Below are 27284 nucleotides of genomic sequence, written 5' to 3' on the forward strand. Positions count from 1 at the left end.
GGCTGAGATGGCCTGAGTGAAAGTTTATATATCTTAACGTGTTTAGAAAAGTTTAGCAATCTACTTGGTCCATACGCAAGTGTACTTCCAGGGTTACCACACTGCATATTATACTGTACTTTGGGATCTGGTGAGTAAATTCCATTGCCCAGCACACTTGGTGATTTTAAATCAAGATCTAATGTGTTAATGCCACAACTGTGATATTTGTTATCTCCATTGAAGCCGATCATGAAAGACTGATGATGGGTGGGTAGTTTGAGAGATGGTCTGTGCCTTCTGTGCATACTCAGGGACTCCATGTACTCCCGATGCATGGCTTCAAGGTTCTCAAAATCATCTCAAACGTTCCTTCTCCACCTTGAGTGGCCATGGGCTAGTGGGGATATTATATTTCCTCAAGGAGGCTGAGAACATTCTGAGATTTCCTCTCTGCCCTGTAAACTCTTCCCATGAGAGCTCAGAATAGAGTATCAGGTTCAGGAGTCCGGTGCGGGGCAGTGAATAACATGGCCTGCCCAACACTGCTCAACGAGTGTAACTAGGGGCTCAATTCCAGGGATTTTGATCTGGGTTCACATGATCTTCCATTGAATTTGGAGGACTTTGCAAATGCCGTTACTAGTTGTCAAGTATCTTGAATTTTCATTTCACTTTTTTCATGTTCTTCACTGGACAAAGCCAGGTTTTGCTCGCCCTTCAGAGGATGGTGGCTAACAACTGAGTGATTTGCTGGGTCATACAAGACACTCAAGTGTCAATTATATGAGGTGGGTCTGGAGTCACATATAGAGCAAACTAGGTAAATTTGACACATTTCCTTCCATGAAGGGCATTCGTGAACCAGTTGTATTTTAAATAACAATCTGGTGGTTTTTGTGGTCATTGTTTCCCAGGCTGGTGGCTGTTGCAAATTCAAGAGTAATAACTGAATTTAAATTCCACAGCTGCAATGGGGAGATTTCAATTTGGTTTCTGGATTACTTGTGAAGTAACTTAACTGCTGTGCCACCACCATTCCAATCATTTTAAAATGGATAAGAAAAACACATGGCATTGGGAGGCCAATAATTAAGCTGCTTTAGCTCTTAGTGGATGAACGTACAGAATGGGTATGCTTGGTGCACATTTCAATGAATGAAATTTGCCTTTGCATAATCGAGGTTATTGAACAAGGCAGGCTTTTTTATTGCTTTCAAAGGGTTTTCTTGCTTGAGAAGCAAAATAAAAAATGAACTTGCAGCAAAGCTGATATTCTGAGCCAAGAAAAGTCCTGGTGAAAAATCTTGAATGTAACCTTGGTTAATAGAGGAATCATTGTAACTAATCCAAATCAGTTGGTCAATATTTATGAAATCTACAACAGTGTCAGAAATGTTTGAAATAAGCAAACTTGGTCCATCTTACGAGTGTCATTGCTCTTTGAATGAAGCTATCCAATTCTCGACATTATTTTGCATTGTTCCTTTTCAATTATCTATACAAATTGTGGTCTCTGCCTAATGATCCTATTTCTTTTATTCTTCGAGTAACAATCTTCCTCCATTATTACAGATTTGTCCACCAATGAAAAAAACCCTAAGTATAACCCAAATATTAACTAAAAGACAATTACATTAAGTTATGGCTGAGAAATTTTCTTTTATACTTCATTCCATTATATATGAAACTTTGCATTTATCTTTCCCCATTTTATTTGAGCTCCAGTCTAGGGAGAATTGGAGCTGGATACCATGGAGTAGACTTTCTCTCCTGTGTACATGTCCTGAAAAGCATAGTCCTGCACAGCAGACTGTTTAACTGAAAACCAGTAATGCAGGGTGTATTCAGACATAAATCACCACTCAACCAAAACATTGAAAACAATGCATCAATCTGTTTTATATTTATTTTATAAAAGTGACAAAACAGTTCTCCTCAAACCAGATATAGGATCTTTGAGATCAGTCTCCTGCAATTTGCATTTCAGACAACACAACACAATAGTCACAGAAAAAAAATGTTTTAGTGCTTGCACATTTAATCATTCCCCTTTTCCCATTCCCATGACAAACCCTACATACGGATAGACAACAGCTCAGAACCATACAGAGAAAAATGATAGTGCCCTCTTTGGCTCTGTGATAATGGCGGTATCTTGAGCAGAACATGGTTTGGACCACATTTCCAACCATTCTCAAGGCAACTATCAAGGGCAAAAACAGCTTTTGCTTTGTACATTTGGCTTTAGTGTTAATAATCTTCAAACTGCATCGCATTAATAATTTAAATAAATATTTTAGCACAAAGAATTAACCAACTATGCTTGTATTATAATGAATAATATAATTAAAAGGTGTAGATCTGATAAACAATATATATTTTAGTCCTAAATAGCCTCAGACCTTCTGCAGACATTTGTTATAGACAACTATTCAGACCAACACTGTTGACTATTGCAGTTATCAGCACTGGCAGCAAAATAGGCCACCGATTCAAAGGTACTGAGACTACAACCTAAATATCCGATCTTAACATTTCACTTTCTACTGCCAATCAGTTTTGCAGCTTTCCAGGACTGAACTAAATACTGTATTAGACTATCACCAGTTTGCTTTAGAAAGGAAGCAGTAAACTCCTCGATTAAACTTTTATATCACAAAACAGAAATTATTAAGCATTTCGCTAAAGCAATATGTAGGAGATTGACCTGTTAAGGGAATATGCAAGAATGTTTTGCCCTTGAAATTCACAACCGTCCCAAAGTCATTCACCAGAATATGGACAAGACTGCTTACACATAATAACCCAAAGATTGATATACCTGCTATTCTTTACCTGTTTTGTACTTTTACCTACATTTCTTTTCTTCATATGGTATGAAGTAGATCTTGTTAAAGTTGCAGTAATGAAGTTAGTATACATCAGAAACTATAAAAACCCAAAAAGGTATATGACAACTCTGTCAGATGTTTTCAAATAATTCCCCTGTGGCTCAGAAAGTACAGTGTACTATTGTGTCAAATGATCAAGGCTGCATAGGTCCCAGTTTTAAATTCCTGAAGGGTGCTACATTAGCTGTAAGCCTCAGCATCCCTGGATTTGGGTTGGGGCATTGGGATTTCTGCACCTGATGTCCACTACATTTTCTGGCTCCCACAGTGGAGCACGCACGCTGTGTGTCTCTCTGTGCGTATGTGTGTTTGCAGTTGCTATTATCAAGCAAAGCCAGGACTTCAGCTGGGATAGCCAGCGTGGATGAAACACAGCAAGCCAACACTCATTAACCAGATATTCACGAGGAAAGTATTGGAAGGCTGATGGAATTGATGCTACTTGGATCCTGGCAAGTTAATCTTCAAGAGAGCATGACAGGAAGTTGGTGGTAAGAAGGGGCGTGTTATTTCAGGATGTTTACTGGTATTACCACACAATTAATCACCCCATAAAGCTCATTGATTGGTTGAAAGCAGATACCAATTTTAAAAAAGTGATAAGATCATCTCTAGGAGACCATTCATTGCCACAAAATGTAAAACATATTAAAATAGATTCAGACTTTATCAATGTTTCAAAGAAACAAAAATCACACTACACGGTTAAGAAGACCTGTGAACTGTTGTTAATATTTTGTGTTTCATCCATGAGATTTATTCCTTGTATGGCTTTAATAATGGTTTAAGCTCTCTCTTTCTCTTTTGGAAGCACCATATAATTAAGGCTTCTTGGAATCTAGGTTATTTCACAGTCCTGAGCTTAGCAGATCAGTGCAATTGTTGCCAGCTAATGCTTTTCAGCTCATTAAAACCCTCTGTATATTCATTTCTTTACATAAAATGTTTTAGTTTGTACCACAGTTTAGAGAATTTCACTAGACACAAGAAAAACATGTATAACCCAATAGTTCTAAGCTACCTGTACAATTAAAATTTCATACCCCTTGGAAAGAAAGCTTTCCCCTTTTTGAACCACAGTACTATAGATCAAAAACAGAGTTTAAAATCCTGAAACAAGTCAAATGAAGAAAAAACTCATGGCATAAAACAATTTACATGGCTGATCAAAAGCAGTTTTCAAAAGAGAAAATACAAGATAAAGTTTCTGTTTTTATTCTGCAATATATGTTTTTGTTTACTTCCAACTGTATTCCACACCTGAAATTTATGATACGATTACTCCCCACCACCATCCCCTCTGGAGATCTGTGACCCATGAGGCAGCTGAGTCATTTACAGGTTCAGCAGTCACAGAACCAAAATATCAAATAATGCAGCATGTAGCATCGTCTTTTTACATACATTAAATAGCGTATATTAGAAAGGGAGACATTTAGTTTTAGAATAAAAGAACAAATACATGTTAAAATACAGTGTGACTAACATGGGAGGACTCTTTGGTGTAACACAAAGACGATGAGTGATTTGAGTAGCTGTTCAGGTATAATATGGGACATTGACAATATGACTCACAGTTTAATTTAGCTCAAGTTTGCTTTAACGCACTTAGGGGAGGGGCAGCAGCAGAAACCTTGAATAAATTATAATGAAACAAAGTATTAACTGTTAATGCCCCAGAGTATTTACGGATTTTACAGTAACATAGTGATATCCTAATCTCAGCCTTAATAAATGATGCTGCAGCACTTTATTTCTTTAGGTTTCTAAAGTATTAGGTGGCACATCACTGAAATTTATCATTCTTTTGCTACAAATATTCAGGGTGGAAATGCAGCTTATATAAATGATCTTCTCTTACTGAAAGCTCTTGATATTCCTGGTGTAAAATTTATAAATTACCAAATCCCCCATTTTGGACGAGAAAGATAAAATATTGTCGTTATGAATTTTATATCCATGAACAGGGAAACACTCTAAGGGATTAGTGTGTGAAGTCGGTCACATGAAGAGCTGAGCCTTAGCTCATCCTTTCAATGGAAGAAAAGTCAAAAAAAGAGTTCAATTCTCTAGCACAAGTTTTTCCAGTATTTTGTAAACAGTGGTAATGCTACTGCACACTTCACAGGTACAAGGGTTGATCAATGATCGTCTGACAGCAGATGCCCATCCAAAAGCCAGGGATGGTTTACACATTGTACATCTCCTCTGATACAGTGAAATTATTTTATTAAACAGTGGCTAGTCTGAAAGCAGTGGGAGAAGTGTCAGGTTAGCTTCAATGCCTGTTAGGGCTGGATTTGAATTTACAATGTTTAGATTAGAAGTCATAGATAACTGTTGTCACAGGACACCGCTTGCCACAAAATGGATATAATTTTTCCAAAGGATTATCTTATTGCCAAGTTACAATCAATGCCTATCGCAAACATATGACCTTCTTGAAATCATATGGCTTTTGTTTGGTTGCTAAAGACATCTATTAAACTTCTTTTTCAGTAAACCTAAGGCCATCTATAATTTAAGACCCAGCACACACAAGATTCAGACTGAATAACCATTAATGGAATTTTAGTCATCAATGCAAGACTGTGAGTGTGGATCAGCAATTTTGACTCACCAATCAGCTCAAGAGAGGAGGATTGAAAGAGAAAGCAAAAGGGAAAAACCCACAGATTGAGGGGGTACAGAAGAGCCTGGATTACTTCTACATCTCTCTTTGCAGCTGAGGCACATCAACTCACAGCTTCTGGGCATAGCTGCTTCATACAGTATTGGCCGACCAGATCACATGCTCTCCTACATTTGGGAATCATGCACGGAACTGGATGTCAGCTAGATGGAGGTTAAAAAAAAACTTTATTAAGATTACCATTCTGCAGTTTGAGCAACTTTACCGAACGGGGGGGAAAATCAGAGCCATGCTTGGTAACATCCCTTCTGAAAGTAGCAACAATCCTCCAATCACAATCATTATCTCCTTCTATAGACTGGTGCTCTACAAATGATTAAACTTTAGATTGTGCTTGGTGTTAGATCTTACAAAGCTCGTCGCCAAGCATCTGGATACCCTCCTGATTGAAAACAATCAATCCGTTTTGAAGGTACAGTAATGAAATCAGGAGGATGGCACATTACCAAAAGAATTGTTTTGTGCAGATAAAAATCCATATCTTAATGACACAGAACTCATGATGTCTGATCAGTCAAATTCTAGCATAGAAGAATCTCTTAACGTATGACTTTCTCACATCACAAGTCTGTCCAGAGTACCAACTCAGGATAATTTGATACCCCTTTCATTTTCACTGAATTTGGAACTCCAATTCATGGCCAACAACCACAGCCTAACAGGAATAGAGGAGCCACTTCAAATTAAATGAGCATATATCACATAAGCAGTACAGGTGAGACAAACTTCTGTAGTTTCCATATCTATCATAACATATCAGTGTCATCAACAAGCCAGCAGCAATGATGGCAATCACCTTTTCGTGGCTTACTCTTCCACATGCCTGCATCAAAAGACACAGATGACAACACTAAATGGAATGGTACACCAGTTAAATTACTTTGAGGGAAAGCAGCCAAACCAGTCAGCCATATATCTTTCACTAAAACAGTGAAATAAATCATATTAGAGAATGCAGCAAGTAAAATATTCATTTCAGTTCTTAAATGTCAAATAATTGATTCAAATGGGTTAATTAGTCCATGTCAATAAATTACCACACCTTGTCCAGCATTCTCTATAACACAGTAAAATTAAGAATGTACTCCAGCAACTTTTGTCGATTGATGAGAGGTAGAAAGGCGCTGCTCAGTTCTAAAGTTGTACTCCCACTCTTCTGTGCTTTAAAAACCTGCAGAAGTAGAATTGCTACAATTTAAAATAATCACTATTTTTACGCCAGCTTATAACTTGCAGTAGCCACGGTATAGTTCTCTTCTTGCAATTACATCTTGACAAATATTTCAGAAAATAAAAAATTGGAGCTCAGTAGGCCACAGTCTTTTGAGTCTGATCTGTCATTCAACAAGACTATCAATAAAGAATTACAAGTCCAGCAACTACTTTCAAGACTAATTTTTGTAGAACCACAATTTGACAAGGTAGCCGTGAGGAGGTACTGACAGACAGTGGTGATAAAATTATTTTGCTAACCCATAATTAATGATTGTTAATGATACGTCTGCAAGGCTAGTGCCAAGAATTGCCTTTTTTGGTGAGTATTTCTGTTGCTATCAGAACCCCTAGATTAATATAACTAACATTATCTTTTTGATGGACCACACTGTTTCTGAAAGTTCGTGGGTCATATTGCTATCGTAACAGCAAAGTATTCAGGTATAACTTTGCAGCCCTTGCCCACATTTCACACTCTGAGATGGCTGTTTTATAACTTAATAGCCCATGGTGGCTCAGAACTCAAATGGAAGACATCAAAGAAAATATCTTACCCCAAGATCCTTAAGAGTTTTCACTGCATTTTTTGCAAGACAGAAGGTCGCACTCTCCCCTAAAGAACAAAATATATTAAACAAGACCTGTTGTGGTAATGCAAATGATAAATTTGAAGATACATTAATTTATAATTACAAGAATGGGACATCCTACGTTATTTTGTTGCTAAGACCACAAATCTAAATGCTACGAAAAAAAAGTCTAAAGTCAATCTGGATTTAATTACTAAGTGGCGAGTGAAGTTTGCAATGAGAATTTTGTATTTCCAGCTTTAGATCAAATGGGGGGGGGGGGGGGGGGGGGAGAAGCTGGAGGAGCAGCAGAAGGTATGAAATGGCCACATTTTGTTTAATACTTTTGACACTTCTAATATCTGAAGAGGGCCAAATGCTTTCAAACCTTTTAACATTTCCAAGTAGATATCCCATGACATAGGCAAGTTGTACCACGGAATGCCAAATGTGTTACTCCACTATCAAAGTAGATTTGTTGTGCTGGCTTCTTTCAGTTAAAATACTGAAGTCTAATTGCTGCTCGAGGCTAATTAGCAATCAAATCACTTAGAATTTTGTAAAGTGGGAAAACTTTAAAATCTTTTGGTCTGGGGTTATGTTTCTTTTTTCCATACCCTTCCTTCATGGGGTGATCCTTTCAGTCACAGACCAGACAACATCCGAGTCAGAAAACTGGGTTCAAAGCTTCAGTCCAACATAAGGCACAATATCTGTGTCCTTGTTTCACTGCAGCTCAGAGACTGCTGTATTGCCAGAAGTGCTATCCTCTAAGTTAACATCCACTGGATTAAACGTCTACCCAAAAGGCCTGAAATATTATTACTGCATCCCTTTAAAAACTTTGGAAGGAGTTTTATTTTGACGCACAAGCATAAATCATGGAAAAAAAGGAATCTGAAATAGTTGGAGCTATGAATAATATTTGTTTACCTTGCAAGTTCACAGATGAAGTTTATAAACTTAGTGCAAAGGAAATTTGATTTGAAATGATATTATTTACTCATGACTCACCAAATACTGCAATTTTCATTTCGGTTCGGGATAAAAGATACTTGTGAAACTTGCTGATGTATTCATTTTCTGAAAAGTAACACATTTCTAAAAGTTGTTGACCAATAAAATGCTTTTATTGAGTAGAATATTGAACAGTGCTTTTTCTTTTCTAGATTTTGAGCCAAGTTCAACCACTATAGCAACTTTGATTCAGTAACTGGTTTTATTGGTGCTGAAGATGCCTTACATATAAAAGCAGCACAAATTCAGCAAACCTAGGATTCGGCATGCACAGTTGTATTTGGATGTTATCTATTACGGCTGATGTTTAAAAATGGCTTGCCACAAACCAGAATTTCAGTTATTCAGGTTAAATACACAGCAGGAGGTCTCGTTTCCGTTCATTAAGGCGATTCACTCATTTATTCACAAAGGCAATTACACAGTGGAATACAAGGATCAATTCTTTCACAAATAAAACTGAGGATAGCCCCTTCAAATCATGTGCCATCCCATCTTGGAATTATATTGCCATTCCTTCATCGTCACTATGTCAAAAGCCTGGATCTTCCAACCCAATAGCATTAGCACCATGGGATGACCTTCAGAGCACACGTCACAGCAGTTCAGAAGGACAATTCATGATTACTTTCGCCAAAGCAATTATGATTGGACTATAAATGCGACCCTCATCAGAATAAATCTTAAAAGTCACAACTACGAAAGCACGTGTGATGTGCTCAGTCAAACCTACCTTCAACTTTAACTCTGAAGCTTTGAATATAAACAGCAGCTGAAAAGTAAGCTTCCAATAAAGGGCCCAACAGTCTTTGCAAGAAAATGATGAACTCCTGGTGATTCTGAGACTGGCTCACCTAGAAAAGATAGTTTAAAACAATTCACAATTTTATATTGAACGGTTCCCTAGTACAATGAGATGGACTCCTGACCTCACAATTTACCCTTTTGTGATCTTGCACCTTATTGTCTGCCTGCACTGCACTCTCTCTGTAACTGTAACACTTTATTCTGCATTGTTTTCCCTTGTACTACCTCAATGTACTGATGTGATGAAATGATCTGCATGGATGGCATGTAAAACAAAATCTTTCTTTTACTATACCTCAGTACATGTGATAGTAATAAACCAATTTAAAGGAAGCAAGAAAGAACTTAACCAAGAAATTAGGAGCGCTAAAAGGTGGCGTGAAATAACTTTGGCAAGTAGGATTAAGGAGAATTCCAAGGCACTGCTGGCAGAGGTTGTGGGGTCAGATACATTAGGGACATTTAAGAGACTCTTAGATAGACACATGAATGATAGAGAAATGGAGGGCTACATGGGAGGGAAGGGTTAGATAGATCTTAGAGCAGGATAAAATGTTGGCACAACATTGTGGGCCGAAGGGCCTGTACTGTGCTGTAATGTTCTATAAATATTTAACTACACGAGCTATGTGTGGCATTGCTCACATGCAATTATTTGAACACTATAGAACATAGCTAGAAATACAGCTTGCAATCTTCTGCTTACAAATGGTGAAAGCCACCTAATAGAAAACCCATTCAGTTTGGTATTATTTCTCATGTCTATTTATGACACAAATGGTGTTCATTCAGCCAACTTAGTCCATGCCAGCTCTCAAGGCAATCCCAACAATCACACTCCCTCATTGATGTCCCTGTATTCTATTCTCTCTCACATGCCCATCAACTTCGCCTGATTCCCAGACTTTCTTCTGCACAAGGAGTAATTTACAGGAACAATTAACCTCCCAACAATGGACAACTTAGATGGGAGATTTAATTCAATCTATTGCACTCACTTTGATTGAGAAAAGGTAAAGAAGCAACTTAGAATTTTCCACTGAATGGCACAGTATTATGAGCAAATAAACCATCCTTGCCTTTGAGTACTTTTTTTTTAAGAATCTGGTAACTAAATTTGCCTGAAGTGTTTTGCTTTTTATACCTTTAGGTAACGATCACGCTGCTCTTCCCCATAATCACTATCATCTTCTTCATCACTTCTCCACGACAAGCCATCTGGGTACTTATTCGCCCATGTCTCCTCTGTAGGACTGGGGCTGAGATCCTCCTGTCCAATCAATGAACAAAGACCCGGTATTATTTGGGAGATACCTATATTATTCACTAGCTAAGGCTGTACTGCATTATAAATAAGGAAGATGACAGGATAGCAAGGGCATACCCGTAAGTACATGTAGAGAACTTGCAACATGACACTATGTTCATTCCTTTTAGTTTTGGCTTGTTAAATCTCACGAACTGAGCTACCGTTGAAAAAGAATTAGGTGTAATAATAGAGGTGAGCCCAACTTCTTGTTGCTTTGCAGTCTGTTCAGTGAATGTACTCCTACAGTGCTGTTGCTTTGGTAGTTCCAGGATTTAGACATAGTAACATTGCAGAATTGTGATACGTTCTCAAATAAATATAGTGTACAACTTAAAGATCAGATCCCTGTGCATGGCCTGATTCCACACTACAAGTATTGGAATAATCTTCATTTCAATAGAAATACTTTGGCCAAAAGTCATCAAGCTTCAGAAAGATATCTCAGGGATTAATAAAATTAAACTTGTAGAATACAGGAAAAATATCGAGAAAAGTTGACGTTGCAGAAGACTGGAACTAAAAGACCATGCATACAGCACTGTGGGAGCAGAAATACAACAAAAAAAGTGCTAGAAACATTCTTCAGATCTGGAAGTATTTCCAGAAAGAAAAAAGTTAATTATTTGGGACAATAATCTTTCACGAGAACTGAGTATTTCCAGCATTTTCTCTTTTTGTTTTAGTTTTACAGTATCTGCAGTATTTTGCTTCTATATTTTGAAACCTGAGTGTTTTTTTTGGAAAACAATTTGTTCTAGATATTGGCCTTGCTCAGCAACTTTTTAAGGACATTACAACTCTCTTAATCGATTCTGGATAATAATAAAGGAATAACCTATGCATTCCATGTGAAAACCATAGCCGAGAGAGAATAAAACTAAATTATAAACTTTACTGAGTAACAAAGAACACAGAACATGATACTTGTATGTTTTTCTTTTGTAGTTCAATCAGGTTTCTTTTAAATGTAACCTCATTGGTTCCCAGTGAATACTACAGGCTGAGAAAGCTCGACTTGTTTTGATGGGTTTAGCATTATGTAGTTCTTATCTTACTTCACACCTGTCGTTGAGCCATCAATGGTGCAGATTTTTAAGCACTTAGAGTTCAATGAGTTGGTTTCTCACCTCTGCCACCAACAGGATGCCGTATTGAATGAACTTTCCGACAGCATCATTGAAAACCTGGTATACTGCCTGACAAGGCTACAAATGGAAATAGACAGAATTAGATTAATTAGATCAATTAATATGGGATTAACAATCTCATTGCTACAAAATCTTCTAAATATAATGAAGATATTGTGGAGTGACACACAAAATGCTGGGGATCTCAGCGGGTCAAGCAGCATCGATGGAGAGAAATGGACAGTCAACATTTCAGGACTTGAAAGAAAGAGGGCAGATAGCCAGTATAAAGGGGTGGGGTGAGGGGGTGGAGTGAGCTGGCAGGTGATAGGTGAATCAAGGTGAGGGGGGAAGCTATCACCTGTCAACTCTCGCTCCCCCTGCCCTTTTTTTTACTGGCTATCGCCCCTCTTTCTTTCCTGTCCTGAGGAAGGGTCTTGACCCAAAATGTCAACTATCCACTTCCCGCCATGGATGTTGCCTGACCCGCTGAGATCCCCCAGCATTATGTGTGTCGCTCCACGTTTCCAGCATCGGCAGTCTTTCTTGAGTTTCCATGAAAATATCGTGGCTGTGTACCACATTACATTCCATAAGAATTCTTCAATTACCAGTTAAATCAAGATTGTATAATGAAAGTTTGTGCACTCATTTTGCACTTACCAATCCTACAATCACCTCATTGGAAAGGAGGTGACACAGATCAGCAGCTGTACGAATGAGCCTTTCCTGACTGACTGCTGAATCCAATTTGCCTGGTCCTGAAATCTTCTCCTTTAGTATAGCATAGAGGGAACAGGCTGTAATAGAATGAAATAACATACAGCAAGAGGAAATAGTGAGATTATCAAGTTACAGTGAAGGATAGTTAGGTTTTTTTTAAAAAAACATTCATGGTCACCTTTTAAATAGCATCTGCCCACCCTGCAATTACTATATACCCAAAACACATTGCTCGTAATAAAAATTCTTTGTACTTCATTTTGCATTAGTTGACACCTAATCAACCAACAAAACAAAGACAAATTTACAGTTTACCCATTAGATACTGTGTGCTGAAATGACTGATGCTTTGACATCATGTTGCTTATAGATGATACAATCCCTAATAAAAATATCAAATGTCTAAAAATAAGTATATTAACAACCAATTTCTAACAGTGCAGTGGGAAAAACAAAACTTTTTCCATCTTTCCTTAGTATGTACTTGTAAGGAACTCCTCTGGAACACTGTTCTTTTTTTATTCCAAAATAAACTTTATCCATCATAAAAAACAAACTATATACAACAATAAAACAGCGCAAACCTTTACATTTGTGTATGGATCAATCATTAGTGTTACCTTTTTATAATAAACAAAACCACAGCACCTATGCCACTCATGTGGCTCCCTGGGGTGCTACCCCAATCCCATATTTACAATATTTAAGGGGCTTCCTCACCTGTCCCCGCCCCTCCCTCTCCAGTGGCAGAAGAACCCTAGACTGTAGTCCTTCCCCACTGAGCCCTTGCATTGGCTGCACCCAGCTTCAGTGCGTCTCTCAGCACGTACTCCTGCAGCCTGGAATGTGCCAGTCGGCAGCATTCCCCTACGGACATCACGCAGTGCTGGGAGACCAACAAGTTTCGGACAGACCAAAGGATGTCTTTCACCAAGTTGATGACCTTTCAGCAGCAGTTGATGTCCGTCTCTGTGTGTGTACCCGGAAACAGCCCGTAGATCAGAGAATCCTCTGTTAAACAGCTGCTGGGGATGAAATGCGACAAGGACCCCTGCATCTTTTGCCACACCCTCCTCGCAAATTAGTCTATGTACATTGGCATTGCAGCAACATTTCATGAGGATGGTCGGTGTGGAAAGGGACTGAGCAACGATGATATTCTTTAAATATGTGGAGATCAGCCATGGAATCTTACAAGGTGAGGAGACAGTTTCTAAGCTGAGTGTTTGAAGGAGCCATCCAATTATTTTCATTCCTTTGGTACTTCAATGCAGCTCTGCAAACCTCTACTTAAGGAATGAATTAGGGATTCTAAAATAATGAAAGGAATTGACAAGGTCATTAGCTAAGTCTCAACTATTGAATATCAGTAGTTTAATTCTGTAGCTTGCACATTGACATAATGCTCCACCTGGCTAATAATAAGACCCCCAGGTTCTCCTGCACAAAGCTTGAATATTCTGTTTAACCAAGTGGCTTAATTAAAAATTAAGTTGAAATAGTCAAATGATAAATGGAAATGCCAAAGGATATCCTAATCAAGCCCAAGCGCCAACATGGATACGCTAAGCACTTACCAACTATTGCTTCTGTGAGAAAAACCTGGAAAATGCCATTGCTGTAGAAATTCAGCTCAAACAGGGCTGGAATTGTTGTGGTTGGGGCAATGAAGAATTCACTATTTCGCCGGGAGCTTCTGACATTGACGCAATCACCCAGTAAATGTAGGGCATGCATTACAACATCTTCGGAATTTCCAGAAAACCCCAGATCAAAATCCCGAGCCAGCACTACCTCCTTCATACAGAAAAAATCTTCTACTAACTTTGATAAGTGGACACCCTGAATAAAGAAAAGTGAAATTAATGTCATACACATTCACTTTATAATCATTCACTTTATATCAGGTATAATCACATTCACTTCTTACGACTGCAATTATTGAGAAATTTTTGAGAATTATTAAGCGACATTGCTCATACTATTGCATTAGTCAGGTAGAATGTTGATTGCAAATACGAAAATCTGTCACTGCCTACAGCTCATGCTTCTTCCAAGTCAAACCAGGAAATACACACAATGTATCCTGAGGAAAGGCACAAAGCCATTTTAGAAAGGGATGCATGACCCCTGATCTTGTGTGTTTTTCAACTGTTGCACTGTGACAGGAAAGACAATCTACACAGCAAATATTCAATTACCACTCAGGGCTAAGTCAAATCCAAGTAAATTAGTGGCATTGTCTTCTCAAAGAACCATCATTATAACTATCTTGAGAAAATATTATTGAAAGATTGTGTTAGAGTGAATTTATGGAAAAAAATTATATTTCATACATGCATAAGCTTTTTTTGAGAAATGCTGGGATTTGTTTCATGTAACTGTCGTAAACTGTATTGCAGACTCCTCGCAACAAGCAGCCAGCGTGATGCACTAAAGCATTTGTTGCAAATTACTGGCAGCTACTCATTATATTTTCATATGTTAAACAACTTTAAATTGGTCACTCCCACAAGCTCAAAGTGGAACTTTCATCTCCCTAAGTGCTGCAAAGAAACAAACACGAAGTAAACACTGCACCTTTCACCACGTTGTTATGTGCCAGCTTTAAAGGTAGCTCGCAAATTCAGAACTCTCACCTCTCTATGCCGGTAAAGCAGCAAACATGCAACAATGTGAGTGGACATCACAGCAGAACATCTACTGGCAGCTGGAATATAAAAATTAAATAACAATAAACAACAAGACAACTTGTAGAAGACTTGGACAATTGATCAATTATGTTATAGTTTTCCTTATGTTTTGCTAAAGCTTCCTTTTCGAAATAAACCAGAATTTTGTAACCAACTAAAAGATTTGCTGAAATGGTGAAATATTACCACTCAAAATGTTTGCAACTTTGATTACATTTCTTTCCTTAAGTTTTTCACTCTCTCTCATGAGGGCAACAACTCATGCTAGAACATAGCAGGCATTAGCAGCTCTCTGATACTTTGATCAAATCTCAATTTCCAGTCTGAATTGAGACTGTACATCAGTAGGCATTTTAACTGTGAAACCGTTGGGGAATTGGGGGAGAGGTTGCGTGTAGACTGCATGGCAGGAGGTAGGGAAAGTGCATGACCAGCTGAGCCCAATTCTGTCCACACACTTTCCTGTATGACACTAACCTACAACTGGAAAGGAACACCAGAATGATTTTTTCCCCACTCTCTCATCCATGAGACTCAAGTATACAAAACTTGCTGCTACTTTGTACAAGATTGGAGAATATACTGTGAATTACATAGAATTTACAATGCAGAAACAGCCAATTCAACTCAATTAGCCTATGTCAATGACTATGTTCCACATGAAACTTCTCCTGTCCGTCATCTAACCCTATCCGCATATCCTTCTATCCCTATCTACCTCATGCACATGTAGCTTTCAGTTGAAATCACCTGTGTTATTTGTTTCAATTACTTCAAGTTCCACATTCAAGTTGCATTTGGAAGCACCAACTAAAACATAGTCCGTAACTTCAGCCATTGCCTTGATTAATTTTTTAATTGTATTGTTGATTTATAAAAATAGCATTATTTGTTTCACATAAAAGTGAATGCTGAATTTGAAATCAACATAGAAAATTCACAATTTAAAAGGATTCCACCCATACTTACTGTAAAGTGCATGTCTGGCTACATTGGAGATCAGCTGCCGCCTGTATTGTTCATCTGAGAAATCTCTGGAGTTTACAATTGGAGCAAGATCTTGCTCAACATGGTTGAGACCTGGTCTATGTGGATAAAGCAGAGCGGAATGAAACATTATCGGATTTTTTAAATTATAAAATCCACTCAGATATATTAAAAATTATGAAAATATTGCATAGCAATTAGTCTGCAATTAAAGTGCATACACTTAACTATGATAAAAGGGACTCTAAAATTTTGTTTTAATTTGGCATTAATCCTTTGAGGTTTCTTTTTTTGGAGAAAAATTTCTTCCAGAAATTCAGTGATAATGCAATCTTTACAGAAATAGAGAAATGCTTTCAAAAGATTTCTTCATAGATTATTAACCAATGCATCACAAGGTGTGATGCTGTGTGATAAGATTTTCTATCAAAAAGCTATTTGTTTCATGCTGCTGGAGGTGTGGGTTGGAAACTCACGTGATGCAAAATACTTCCTACAGTTGTTCCATCTGCTACCAGAATCAGAGGCATCATCTGAATCTTGTATGCATATCACTTAGAAACACAGTAAAGCTATGCAAACTTGCACACGTGCAGTTTTTTTAAAAATGTGTGGAACACCACCAATTCCTCAAGTGTTCACTGTTATAAGTGAAAGTTCTTGAAGGCTACTGTGTAAAGATGCTCAGCAAACCTCAGCTATTTGTTGTATAATAATGCAAGCACACTGTGCGCTTCCTTTCACAAACCCAGTGCTTACCTTTCCGTGATAATAGTTGGAAGAAGAATTTCTTCCAAGGAAAGGGTTGCAGGCAATGGACGGTTCCTCTGAGCATCAATGTATTCCTAAGAAACAAAGATTACATTTTTGCATTACCATCTTCACCTATGTTCTAAACCACTTTTAAGCGTATGGACAGTGAAGTTAGTATTTACAACGGAGAACTGAGATACGAGTTTTGAAAGCGCCAATTAACAAGGTGTCAAATAATTACAAAAATAAGCTACGTTTTGTTTGGCTATGAAGACAAACAGGGACTTGACTCCAAAACCAACATATCAAATCTCCTCAAAGGAAAAGGAAAACAAATTGGCTGATGAAGACATGGGGAATAATATCTAGGTGGAAGAGGGTCTAACACTCCCACTGGATATTCAGAAGGCTCACAAGATACAAAAAAATTATGGGAAATCAATGATCCATTCCATGAAAGTAAAACAGTTCCTTAATTCCAACATCAATTATTTGTCTTTTATATCACAAGACCCACTTCTACGAATCAAACCATATATTTGAACTGCACTATTAAAGTGAATCACAATATAAACATGCAGTTAGCCAGAAAGCACAAATCAGTCAGTGAAATGATTAGTTTGAGAGTATTGAATAGGTTAAGGCTCTAAGTGCTAAAATCAAGAGATTTTCAGTTTTATCACTCACCTTAACAGAAAATGGCTGCCCAAAGTCTACTCGGACGCAGCCAAAGTTCTTGCGAAGCATTCTGAAGACTCCTTGTGCAACACCCCAAAGGCTTTCTTTCTTCTTGGGCTTCCCCTAGAAAACAACATCTTTCAGCATTACTTCATTAATTTTAATACTGAACCAGTGACTGAACTTTTTAGGTTAAAGATCACTAAAGTCTGCTTGGCACAAAAATAAGGTGTTAAATATTGTTAAGTACTCCAAATAAAAGTCAATACAGAAAGAAGAAATTATGTTAAATTATTGCTTGTGTATATTGCCCTCAATGGTTATAAAGATTAGGCAGTTCCAGCATCTTCCATTCACTTAAACAAAACGTAAAATTTCAAAAGTACTAAGCAGGTCAAGTAGCATCTATAGAGGGAATCAACATTTCAGGTCAATAAGCTTTCGACACTGGAAAAGCGAGAAAATGTATGTTTAAAGTTGCAGAGAGGGATGGGGATGGAGAGGATTTATATGTGATAGGGTACAAACCAAGGATCTCCAGGTTACACAAACTTTAATGAGTCAAGAAAACAACTCATCACCACTTTCTTAGTGTTATGTAGAGATGAGCATTTAAGTTAATCTTGCCAGTGACCTTCCCACGAATGAGTAAGAAGAAAACTAAATAAGCGATACTCCTATTTCCAGACTTTCTACACTACAGCAAAACAAACATAATTCAGGAAAGCAACAGGACGTGTGTCTATCATCAAAAGAGAATTAATGTTAAAAATGTTACCCACCAGCTGTTCACTGTTGTAATTGCCTTCAATGATCCGGTCATAGGAAATTCCCACTGGAATAATCATGACATCAGTAACAATATTCTCATACAGACTGTCAATCACAATAGAAAGAAGTCCTGTCATGGCCATATATGGTTTACCACTGCGAGACCGTGTGCCCTCCAGGAATATTTCCATAAATTGCCGCTGACGCAGAAGTTCCTCAATGTACTGTCAAATGGAATAGATATCACTCATGTAAAAATTAATCAGTCATGCCATTATTTACTGGTATCCTATTAACTGACTGTACAACTAACTTCTTGCACAATCCAATTTTGAACATCTAATTTGATCTAATATATTTAAAAAAACTATCAGCACTCATCTACTGATACATTGGCATTGAACAGTGGAATGCAGTACAGACTCATGAAAACTCAGAGTTAGAAAGAAATAGTAGCAAACGTATACCAATAAATAAAGTTAAAAAGTTATTGTGATCCAATGAACTGCCCAGCATCATCTTAAACACAGCTTCTCATGAGGCTCATTCAATGAGCCAAAATACAAAGTAATGCCTCCAGAAGGCTATATAATGACACAGATGTAAAACTACTACGCAACATAAAGGAATGAGTACAAGTGTAAAACTGTTTCAACTGAGATTGAAACAAATGAACCTGTGATACCAAAAACTAAAGATCAAGCAATTGTATGCCTGCAGAAAGTGTGCACTGGCAATATTTCCAAAGATTTGCTTCCAGTCTCCCAACTAATCCCATCACAACCTACCACACGCAGGACAGATCTATACAGAATATCCTTCCTTCCATCTGCACCAGTATCCAATTTTCGTCGAATGAAGAAGCCACCAAGTTTTCTTATGAGTGTGCTGTAAAACCAACAGATAACATGTTAAAATGCCATGGCCATTATCTGTTCTATTGTACAAAGTCAGAGGTCATTTTCATAACCGCCAGTGACAATTACAATAAAATGTAATCTGTCTGCCACTTTATTTTTTTTAAGGTTTTGATGTTAAAACTGCAGAGCTGGCCCGAGCAGGGAATAAATTCATAACTCAACCTCTTCCATTCAATCCAGAACCACACAATAGATCTATTATATGATGTTTGGTGGCAAATGGAATAAAAACAGAAAATGCTGGAAACACTGAGAAGTCAGGCAGCATTGTGGAAAGTGAAACACAAGTAACTTTTCAGGTCTGGGACACACTGAACACTGACTTGTTTTCTCTTTTCCCAGTTCTGAAGGAGGATCTCAGACCTGAAACATTTCTCTTTCCACAGAAGCTGCCTGACCTGCTGAGTGTTTCCAGCATTTTCTGTTTTTGTTTCAGATTTCCAGCATCAAGTTTAGATCACATCAATCAAAGGCTTATTAATTCCAATTTCATGTTCTTTTCTCACATTGTCTAATTGTCTTGTTTTCTAATTAAGTACTTATCTCCATTTTAACTACCAATTGATTCTGCACCCATGGTTATCTAAGACACAAGATTTCACAATCCCACGTGCATTTGATTGAATATTTATTTTCTGTAGTAATCAAAAATAGTATAAAAATAGAAGTGAATCTTATAGTGAATAAAATAGAGTTTCACTGGGTTTGTGAAAGTACTGTTTAACTACAGAAAGGCACAAACAAAAATACAGGAGCTGATACATTTGCATTTAGAAGGGACTTGGATAAAAAGAAACGGGCTTGACTTCATTCCACTCACCTGAAAATGGGGATATTCAGATTATTTCCAGCAGCGATGTGGGGTGCTTTGATGTTATGACAGAAGAGAATGAAAGTAAGCAGCAGGTAGTCAATGTGAGATTTGTGAACTGGTAGAAAGATCAGTGGGACATTCTGCTATAGAGAAAGCAAAAAAGCAAAAGATCAATGAAAACATAAACTATTGTTTGAGGAATGCACAAGTTCCTTCCAACATCTGGCTGAAACTTTTCCAAATGAAATGACAATCAAGTTGAAGAGAGGAATCCCTGTCATATTGTTCCGTATTTGCATTATGCTTTCTAAACAATAATATAAAACAAGTATTGAAATCAGTATTGTATCTTATTCATTTTAACTATCTTATGCATAAGCTCTCAGTACCACAATTGTTCAATGACAACATGTGCGTCTATAACATGCAGTCATAAATAGATAAATTGTATTTGCATTGCAAAATATCTGGAGGAGATGATTTCATTTTATTATCTCAGCTTGGGGTTCACATGAATAATACCATTCTCTGAATTCCTTTCACTTGCTCAACATCAAATATTCACCATTTAACATTCTTTTTTAAACTTACAGTACAGCCATTGTATAGCATAACATAGCAATGATAAATCTCATTAACCAATATAAAATTGAAATTTAAGAGTCAGATCAACCATGTACAAACAATGGGTGCAAAGATCTACGCTCAGCAGCAATGATGCCAATTTGAAGGAAGAAAAAGCAAATGAATTGAATGTGATTTTAATCAGAAACAGAGTCGAAAGATAATTTAATCTTATGAGTTCAGATGATTGCAACAAGACATTCAACCTCTTGTGCTCAATTTAATAAGGTTAGTTAAAAGCCGAATTAGATAGGAATGTTAAACAACTACCAGCATCCAATGTTCTAAAGTTAACTCACACTAACAAAAAAATTAACCATCTCCTATCTCCCTAATGACTGGAACAAAATGAATGCATAATTTAACAGGTGATCTAGGTACAGGAGGAAAAAAATCATTCTATGCCAAGAGCCGTAGGGGCAAGTTGGTACACGATTTCGTCTGCTCAAGTTTTTGTGATGCCTTAACCAAACCTGTCATAAGTTAAAAATAAACAATTACATTTTTTTATTTTGTAGCTCATTATAAGACACTTTCTTTTACTTCAGAGCAATTCAGTGTACATGGTCGTGTTCCAAGGTACTACAAATGAAGACAATGCCACTAATCTGCCAAGAATACACTTTAGTCAGACAGTTTCATAAATATTTAAATTTCTCAGTCTATTGGCATTATGCTTGCTCTCCTCTTCCACCAGCCCCACAATCCTGCACCACCACCCACCCCAGATAAAAATGGGGACTGATTTCATTCAATTGACAGTATTCCCTGCCTCACTGCTCATTCTTGGTTGGCAATGATCTGTCCTTGGCAACAATGAAACTGCATTCCACAGATAATCTTCCAAATAAAAAATGTCAATCTAATGAAACAAAATAAAGGAACTAATACAGACAACCCCCACACTACGAGAGGGGGGTTGTGTTCTTAGCAAATGATCCATATATCAATCTTCCATAATACAAAGAAGTGTCATCTGCACATGCATCTAGAAACGCGAGTTGAAGGAAAATTAATTTTGAGATTATTTATTTTTTCAATTAAATTTCACAAATGTTTTATTCTGTATCCCAAATATTGGGGCAGTGATCTGTGAATTCCACAAGGATGAACTTCCGTAACTCAAACGGCCGTAATGCAAGAGTCTCCTGTACTTTGATGATGTGCCCAAAGTAATTTCAAATAGGACATAATGGCCTGGCAACTCAGACAGTGGACTCTTATATTGACAATGCAACATAAGATGTGATGTGGAAGGGGATGGGGTGGGGATGGTGGGCATGGGATTCAATAGCTTGTAAAACTTCAACAATCCAGCACCCTTGGATTTTGATGGTGTCAGACAGCAGATTTTCTGGTCTAAAAATCAAATAAAATACAGGTGGTGGAAATCAGAAATAAAAATAGAAAATGGAAACACTCAACAAGTCAGCCAGTATCTGTGGGAAAAGTAGTAAAATTTTTGGGTCTGGAACTCTTCATCAGTTCTAATGAGTGCGTTGATCCGTTGATAACATTCAGAAGAATGAGCCAGAAGCTAAACCATTGGGATTTCCAAATAAACAGAGACTGGATTATTGGAGTTTTACTGTACAGACTGATTTTGCAGTTCCTTTCACTCTCAGGGAAGCCTTTCTATTTCCAGTCAGACCAGTAAATGGAAGTATTGCACAACAAAGGCTGCAAAGAGACAAGGCAGGGAGAGCAGTCTGATTCAGTTCCATGCCATACAAGCACACCTCATGCCAGCCAATATCAAAATAACACCAGAGGCAGATAAGGAGACTTGGGCCTCCACTGTCATATCCTCCAGAACTAGGATTGGTGTAATTTAAAAGGAAGCATTTAAATAAAGAGGCCATGTAAGAAACTGAGTAAATTCCTCTCTACACCAAGAAAGCCTCTTATTTCTGCTACTTACCTAATTGTTGTTATTTCATAACACTGGTTTCCATCCAGATTAGCACAGATAAAAAGTATTTAGGTCACATGCATGCCCTATCAGCTCTATTCCACATCTATATTTCTCTCCACTCTCAGCAATTAAAATAATACTTGTAAATTGTTTCCAATCATCACCAAAGTTAAGCAATCATTTGTGCAGCATTGTTAAACTTTACACTATTGAAAAATGAACTTTGGCCGCGCTTAAGTTATTTGGGAGTGATTTTATTTTGTTTACCCTCAGTGGTTGTCAAAGTGTTATAGCACTGTCAGAGTAATCTGAACAATAACATGCTAAAAGTTAATTCCCCACAGAGCAAGTGAGCAATAGCAAACAATTCATTGGGAGTCAGTGAGCAGGATCCAGGTGTTTCCCAACAAAACAAATTAGTCTAATCACACTTGCTCTTCTCTTAGCAACTGACTTTAAAAGCAAGGGAAGCAGATGTAATGGCCTATTCCAAGCACATTGCACTTCATTAAGTTGCTTATTTTTAATTGCTTACCTCTGCAGCAGCTTTCTTAACCATCTCAAGCTGCCCTTTGTGAATCTGTATGCTCCAAAAAAAGCCATTGAATAGCTTCAGTAGCACCCAACCTGTCAGTCTAAGAAAACAAAGTTGTGGGTATTTAAACAAATGTTTAAGGTATATAACTTAAACCTCGCATTTCTATTCCTTTACTGCATACAAACTGAAGCTAAATGTCTAGGGTATGGCAATGACTTTGGTGATTGAGAGCCAATAAGATTTTAAAAATTGACATAAAGAACACTTTACAATGAAAAATGTAACAGAGCCAAAACAAAGAATGTCAACCCACCAGTATTCCACATTTTATTTTTAATTCATTCTTTGCAAAATGCTTCACTAGCACAGTCAGCATTTATTACCTACACCTGATTGCCCTGGAGTCGATGGCGATCAGCCAGCTTCTTGAGCTTGTATTGGAGCAGCAGTTCAGGATTTTGAACTGGTAACAATGAATATTCATTGTACTTTATCTATCCTATTTTCTTTTGCATATTACATACTGAATCATGCACCTGAATCTTGCTAATGTTGACAGTTCTATTTAGAACCACTGACATATAGTCATTTAACATGACAGTAAGTTCTTAACTTTATGCATGTGATGTCACAGATTAAAAGACAAAAAGGAAGTACCTTTCTATTAATTATTTCAGTTTCTCATAATGTTTTTAAGTACTGTGCTTTTAAATAGTTTTTTATTTATAAAAATAATTAATTTTAATAGCTTTCACATATATCAAAATGTCAGACTGTTTTAAAAACTCTTAAATTATTCTCAGCTTTTACAGCTGGCAAAGTGGTGGCAGGGTTTTCTGGTTGTCAAAGGTTTCAGTGGCATTTTGGTTGTAATGTTTATAATTAGAAATGATTTTATGAATCCAAATGCCAATATATTGTCAATAAGAAATGAATTATGGATAATTGAATTCTTTTGTCCTCCAGCTAGTTGCTGAGCAAGATTAAAAAGCCAGAAAATGGGAATAAAATAAATGTGAACACCAGCTAGATTGCCACCCACCAAAACAGACTGTTCATGATGACAGTTGTTGTTAACATCATTTGATGTGTTGAGCATATATTAGAATAATAAATGTCAAATATATGCAGTTTAAGTTAAATCCGCAAGAGTAAATAATAAGTTAACAATATACCTGATTAAAAAATGCAACCATGCATTAAAAAGCAGCCATAATATAAACCAACTAATGAAACAGTAAAATACTAAAATATTATCCATAAAAGAAACATAAAATATTAATAATACCTAGGACTAGCAAATATGAATAGTACCCGAGACTTAGTTGCGAGTTATTTTGCTTTCTAAGGTAACTAATCAGAAGAGTGTATAATGTTGTGCAATTAGGATTATCTGTTCCATTCAGCTTATATTGCTAATATCGCAATTTTCTGTAAATTTTGTCACAATAGTCTTCCACGTAGCAAGTGAGGAAGGGAAGCTGTGGTGAGAGTGCTGGTGCTTAGAAAGAAGCTGATTGTGCACAGTTCTGGTTGCCACACTATAAAAAGGATCTAGTTGCGCGGGAGAGAATGCAGAGTAGATTCATCAGGATGTTGATTGGATTGGAGGTTTTTAGTTATGGCGAGAGATTGGGTAGGCTGGGTTTGTTTTCCCATCAGTGAGAGAGGCTTAGGAGTGCCCTGACAGAGGTGAATAAAATTATAAGAGGCACATATAGAGTAGATAATCAGAATCCTTTTCCCATGGTAGATGTATGAAAAACAGAGGGCACCCATTTAAGCTGAGAGGAAACTGCTTTAAAGGGGATTTAAAGGGAAAGGTTTTTCTACACAAAGAGTGATTAATATCTGGAACTCGCTGCCAGAGGAGGTGACGGATTCAGATGCAATCACAATATTTGAGAGTGACATTTAGACAGGTACTTAAATAGGCAAGGCACAGAAGGATGCGGGCAAATGAAGTTAGTGTAAATGGGCAAAAACATCGGCATGGATGTATTTCTGTGCTTACAACTCTGACTCTATGGGGAGGAAAGGTCTGAAATAAATAAAGAACAATGTAACATAGGCATGAACTTAGGAACAAGAGCAGGACAGAACAAGCCTGTATGATGAATACCTATAACCTTGAATTCAGAATTAACACTTAACTACACAGCTAACATGCACTGTTTTCTTCAGTTTAATAGTTGTCAAAATAGAGAGGTGAGAATCAATTCTATTCTTATCCATGAATTCCTTCCCCCAAAATCTTCTCAAAAGAAGTTCCATCAACTCTGGATTTCAGAACTTGAAAATACAAAGCTTATGTGATAGCTTGGCTTACTTGGTTGCACTCTTGCCTCTGAATCTAAAGTTGCTGTGATAAACTTTATTCCAAGACTTTGAAACAGGACACAGGCTAACACTTCATTGAAGTGCTGAGAAAGCGCAATGTGTTCAGAAGGACAGTCACTGAAATCAGATATTCATTTAAACAAGCATTTTCAATGGAAAATGACAAGCCTCCCAAATTTAGTTCAGATGGTTTTGCAAAACATTTTTTTGAAACATTAACGTTGGTTACTAGTAATAAAATTGATGAACAATTTCATAACTACCTGATCACAGCTGGTGAGATGTTAGCTACCATTTGCTGAAGGATTCCTCTAGCTTTTCGCTTTACTTTACTCACAGCTTTGGGGTCTGGCTGGACAAGAGTTTCCACAGGCATCCGATCAGTCACCGTATCTACAATGGCCTTTTGCACTCTGCAGTTCACAATAACAAATAACATTTGATAAAAGTACATTTCAAAGCAAGTCTGCTCTACCCTGCAGTTTTCACCATGGACTTGTCAATACTCAAGATCTCTTTTTATTAAATGCTTCCTAAAAGACTCGCAAATTTAACCACCTGAAGATGTATTTAAAATTTCTTGGGAAGGAAATATTGTAGAAACTGAAAAACTAAAATAAAGGAAATGCTCAGCAGACCAGGCAGCACCTGTGAAGAGAGAAAAAAAAGTTAACTTTTCAGATCTAAAAACAGAAAAGAGAAACAGAGTTAACATTTCAGGTTCAACACACAAAGCGCTGGAGGAACTCAGCGGGTCAGGCAGCATCTATGAAGGGAAATGGACAGTCGATGTTTCAGGTCGAGACCCTTCATCAGAAGATCTCAGCCCGAAATGTCGACTGTCCATTTCTCTCCATAGATGCTGCCTGACCTGCTGAGTTCCTCCAACGTTTTCTGTGTTGCTCCAGGTTTACAGCATCTGCAGTCTCGTGTCTAACATTTCAGGTTGGTGACATTTCAAAAGAACGCAAAAAAATTAGAAAATAAGCATGTGTTAAGTTGAATGGAAGGAAGAGGAGTGGAGAGGAGACAGGTTATGTCCGTGATAGGGTGGATTCCAAGAGAGGCTGATTGGCACAGATGATGCTGGTACTGTTTGATGCAGAACACAACAGTTGCTGGAACTGTGTAATAAAAGAGAATGCTGGAAGTATCCAGCAGGTTATGCAACAATCTCTCTCCACCGAGTTCACCAGAATATCACGTCAAAAATATCACTTGCAGGGCAAGTTTTGTACACAGAGTGGTGGATGCCTGTAAAGCACTGCCAGGGATGGTGGTGGTGGCAGATAAGTTAGAGACGTTTAAGAGGCTCTTAGATAGGTATGTGAATATGCAGAGAATGGAGGGATATAGACCATATACAGGCAGAAGGGATTAGGTGTCATTATCTTCATTACTTCAGCACAACATCGTGGGCAAAAGGGCCTGTTCCTGCGCTGTTCCATGTTAGAGTTAAATTTCGGGGACAGTTTGATTTGTACCTTTGAAAGGTGAGAAGTAATCTAAGCAAGTTTTTCCCATGTAAATTGTATTCAAAACTTGGAACTCTTACCCATATGGGTGTGGCTGCTTTGTATTTAAAACAAAACTAATAGGTTTTGTTAGCTTAGGGTTAACTTAACCCTAACCCTAGGGGTTTGGAGTGAAAGCAGATAAGGGAGATAAGACACATGATGGTTGTGACCTAACTGGATGGCAGAACATCCTTCTGGGGCTATCCCAGTTTCAATGTTTCCACCTGCAATTAGTTATATGAAGCCCACCACGTCATCAACACAATTATAAACACAACAATTAATTTAGCCTCCTCTATAGGTGCATCAGTGCTAAAGTCTGTACTGATCTCTAGTTGGTTATTGGTCACTTCAGGATTGAAAACACTGTGATTGAAGGATTGCAGTAAGCACTGTTAAAAG

The 27284-nt window shown here is 37.5% G+C and overlaps 1 protein-coding gene across 8 annotated transcripts in view; it reads right to left on the reverse strand.

Moving 5' to 3' along the window:
• Nucleotides 1-1877: 1877 nt before the first annotated feature.
• The window catches only part of gpam (glycerol-3-phosphate acyltransferase, mitochondrial), a 60742-nt gene continuing 35335 nt past the window's right edge, over nt 1878-27284 (reverse strand). For 4 of the 8 annotated variants that reach the window (XM_052027425.1, XM_052027417.1, XM_052027420.1 and 1 more), the window contains 17 exons: nt 25629-25778; nt 23023-23122; nt 19955-20091; nt 19003-19102; nt 18226-18438; nt 17453-17566; nt 16772-16857; nt 15995-16110; nt 14972-15042; nt 13910-14174; nt 12273-12409; nt 11610-11687; nt 10318-10443; nt 9100-9220; nt 8364-8432; nt 7335-7393; nt 1878-6736 (listed from right to left, as the gene is read on the reverse strand). In XM_052027425.1, the coding sequence (XP_051883385.1) occupies nt 6623-6736; nt 7335-7393; nt 8364-8432; nt 9100-9220; nt 10318-10443; nt 11610-11687; nt 12273-12409; nt 13910-14174; nt 14972-15042; nt 15995-16110; nt 16772-16857; nt 17453-17566; nt 18226-18438; nt 19003-19102; nt 19955-20091; nt 23023-23122; nt 25629-25778 (2056 nt within the window). In that variant the 3' untranslated portion in view covers nt 1878-6622. The remainder of the gene's footprint in view (nt 6737-7334; nt 7394-8363; nt 8433-9099; nt 9221-10317; nt 10444-11609; nt 11688-12272; nt 12410-13909; nt 14175-14971; nt 15043-15994; nt 16111-16771; nt 16858-17452; nt 17567-18225; nt 18439-19002; nt 19103-19954; nt 20092-23022; nt 23123-25628; nt 25779-27284) is intronic. The other 4 variants (XM_052027418.1, XM_052027422.1, XM_052027423.1 and 1 more) reach the window with 3 other exon arrangements.

Source organism: Pristis pectinata, chromosome 12 (assembly GCF_009764475.1).
Source record: "Pristis pectinata isolate sPriPec2 chromosome 12, sPriPec2.1.pri, whole genome shotgun sequence".
Classification (NCBI taxonomy): Eukaryota; Metazoa; Chordata; class Chondrichthyes; order Rhinopristiformes; family Pristidae; genus Pristis; species Pristis pectinata.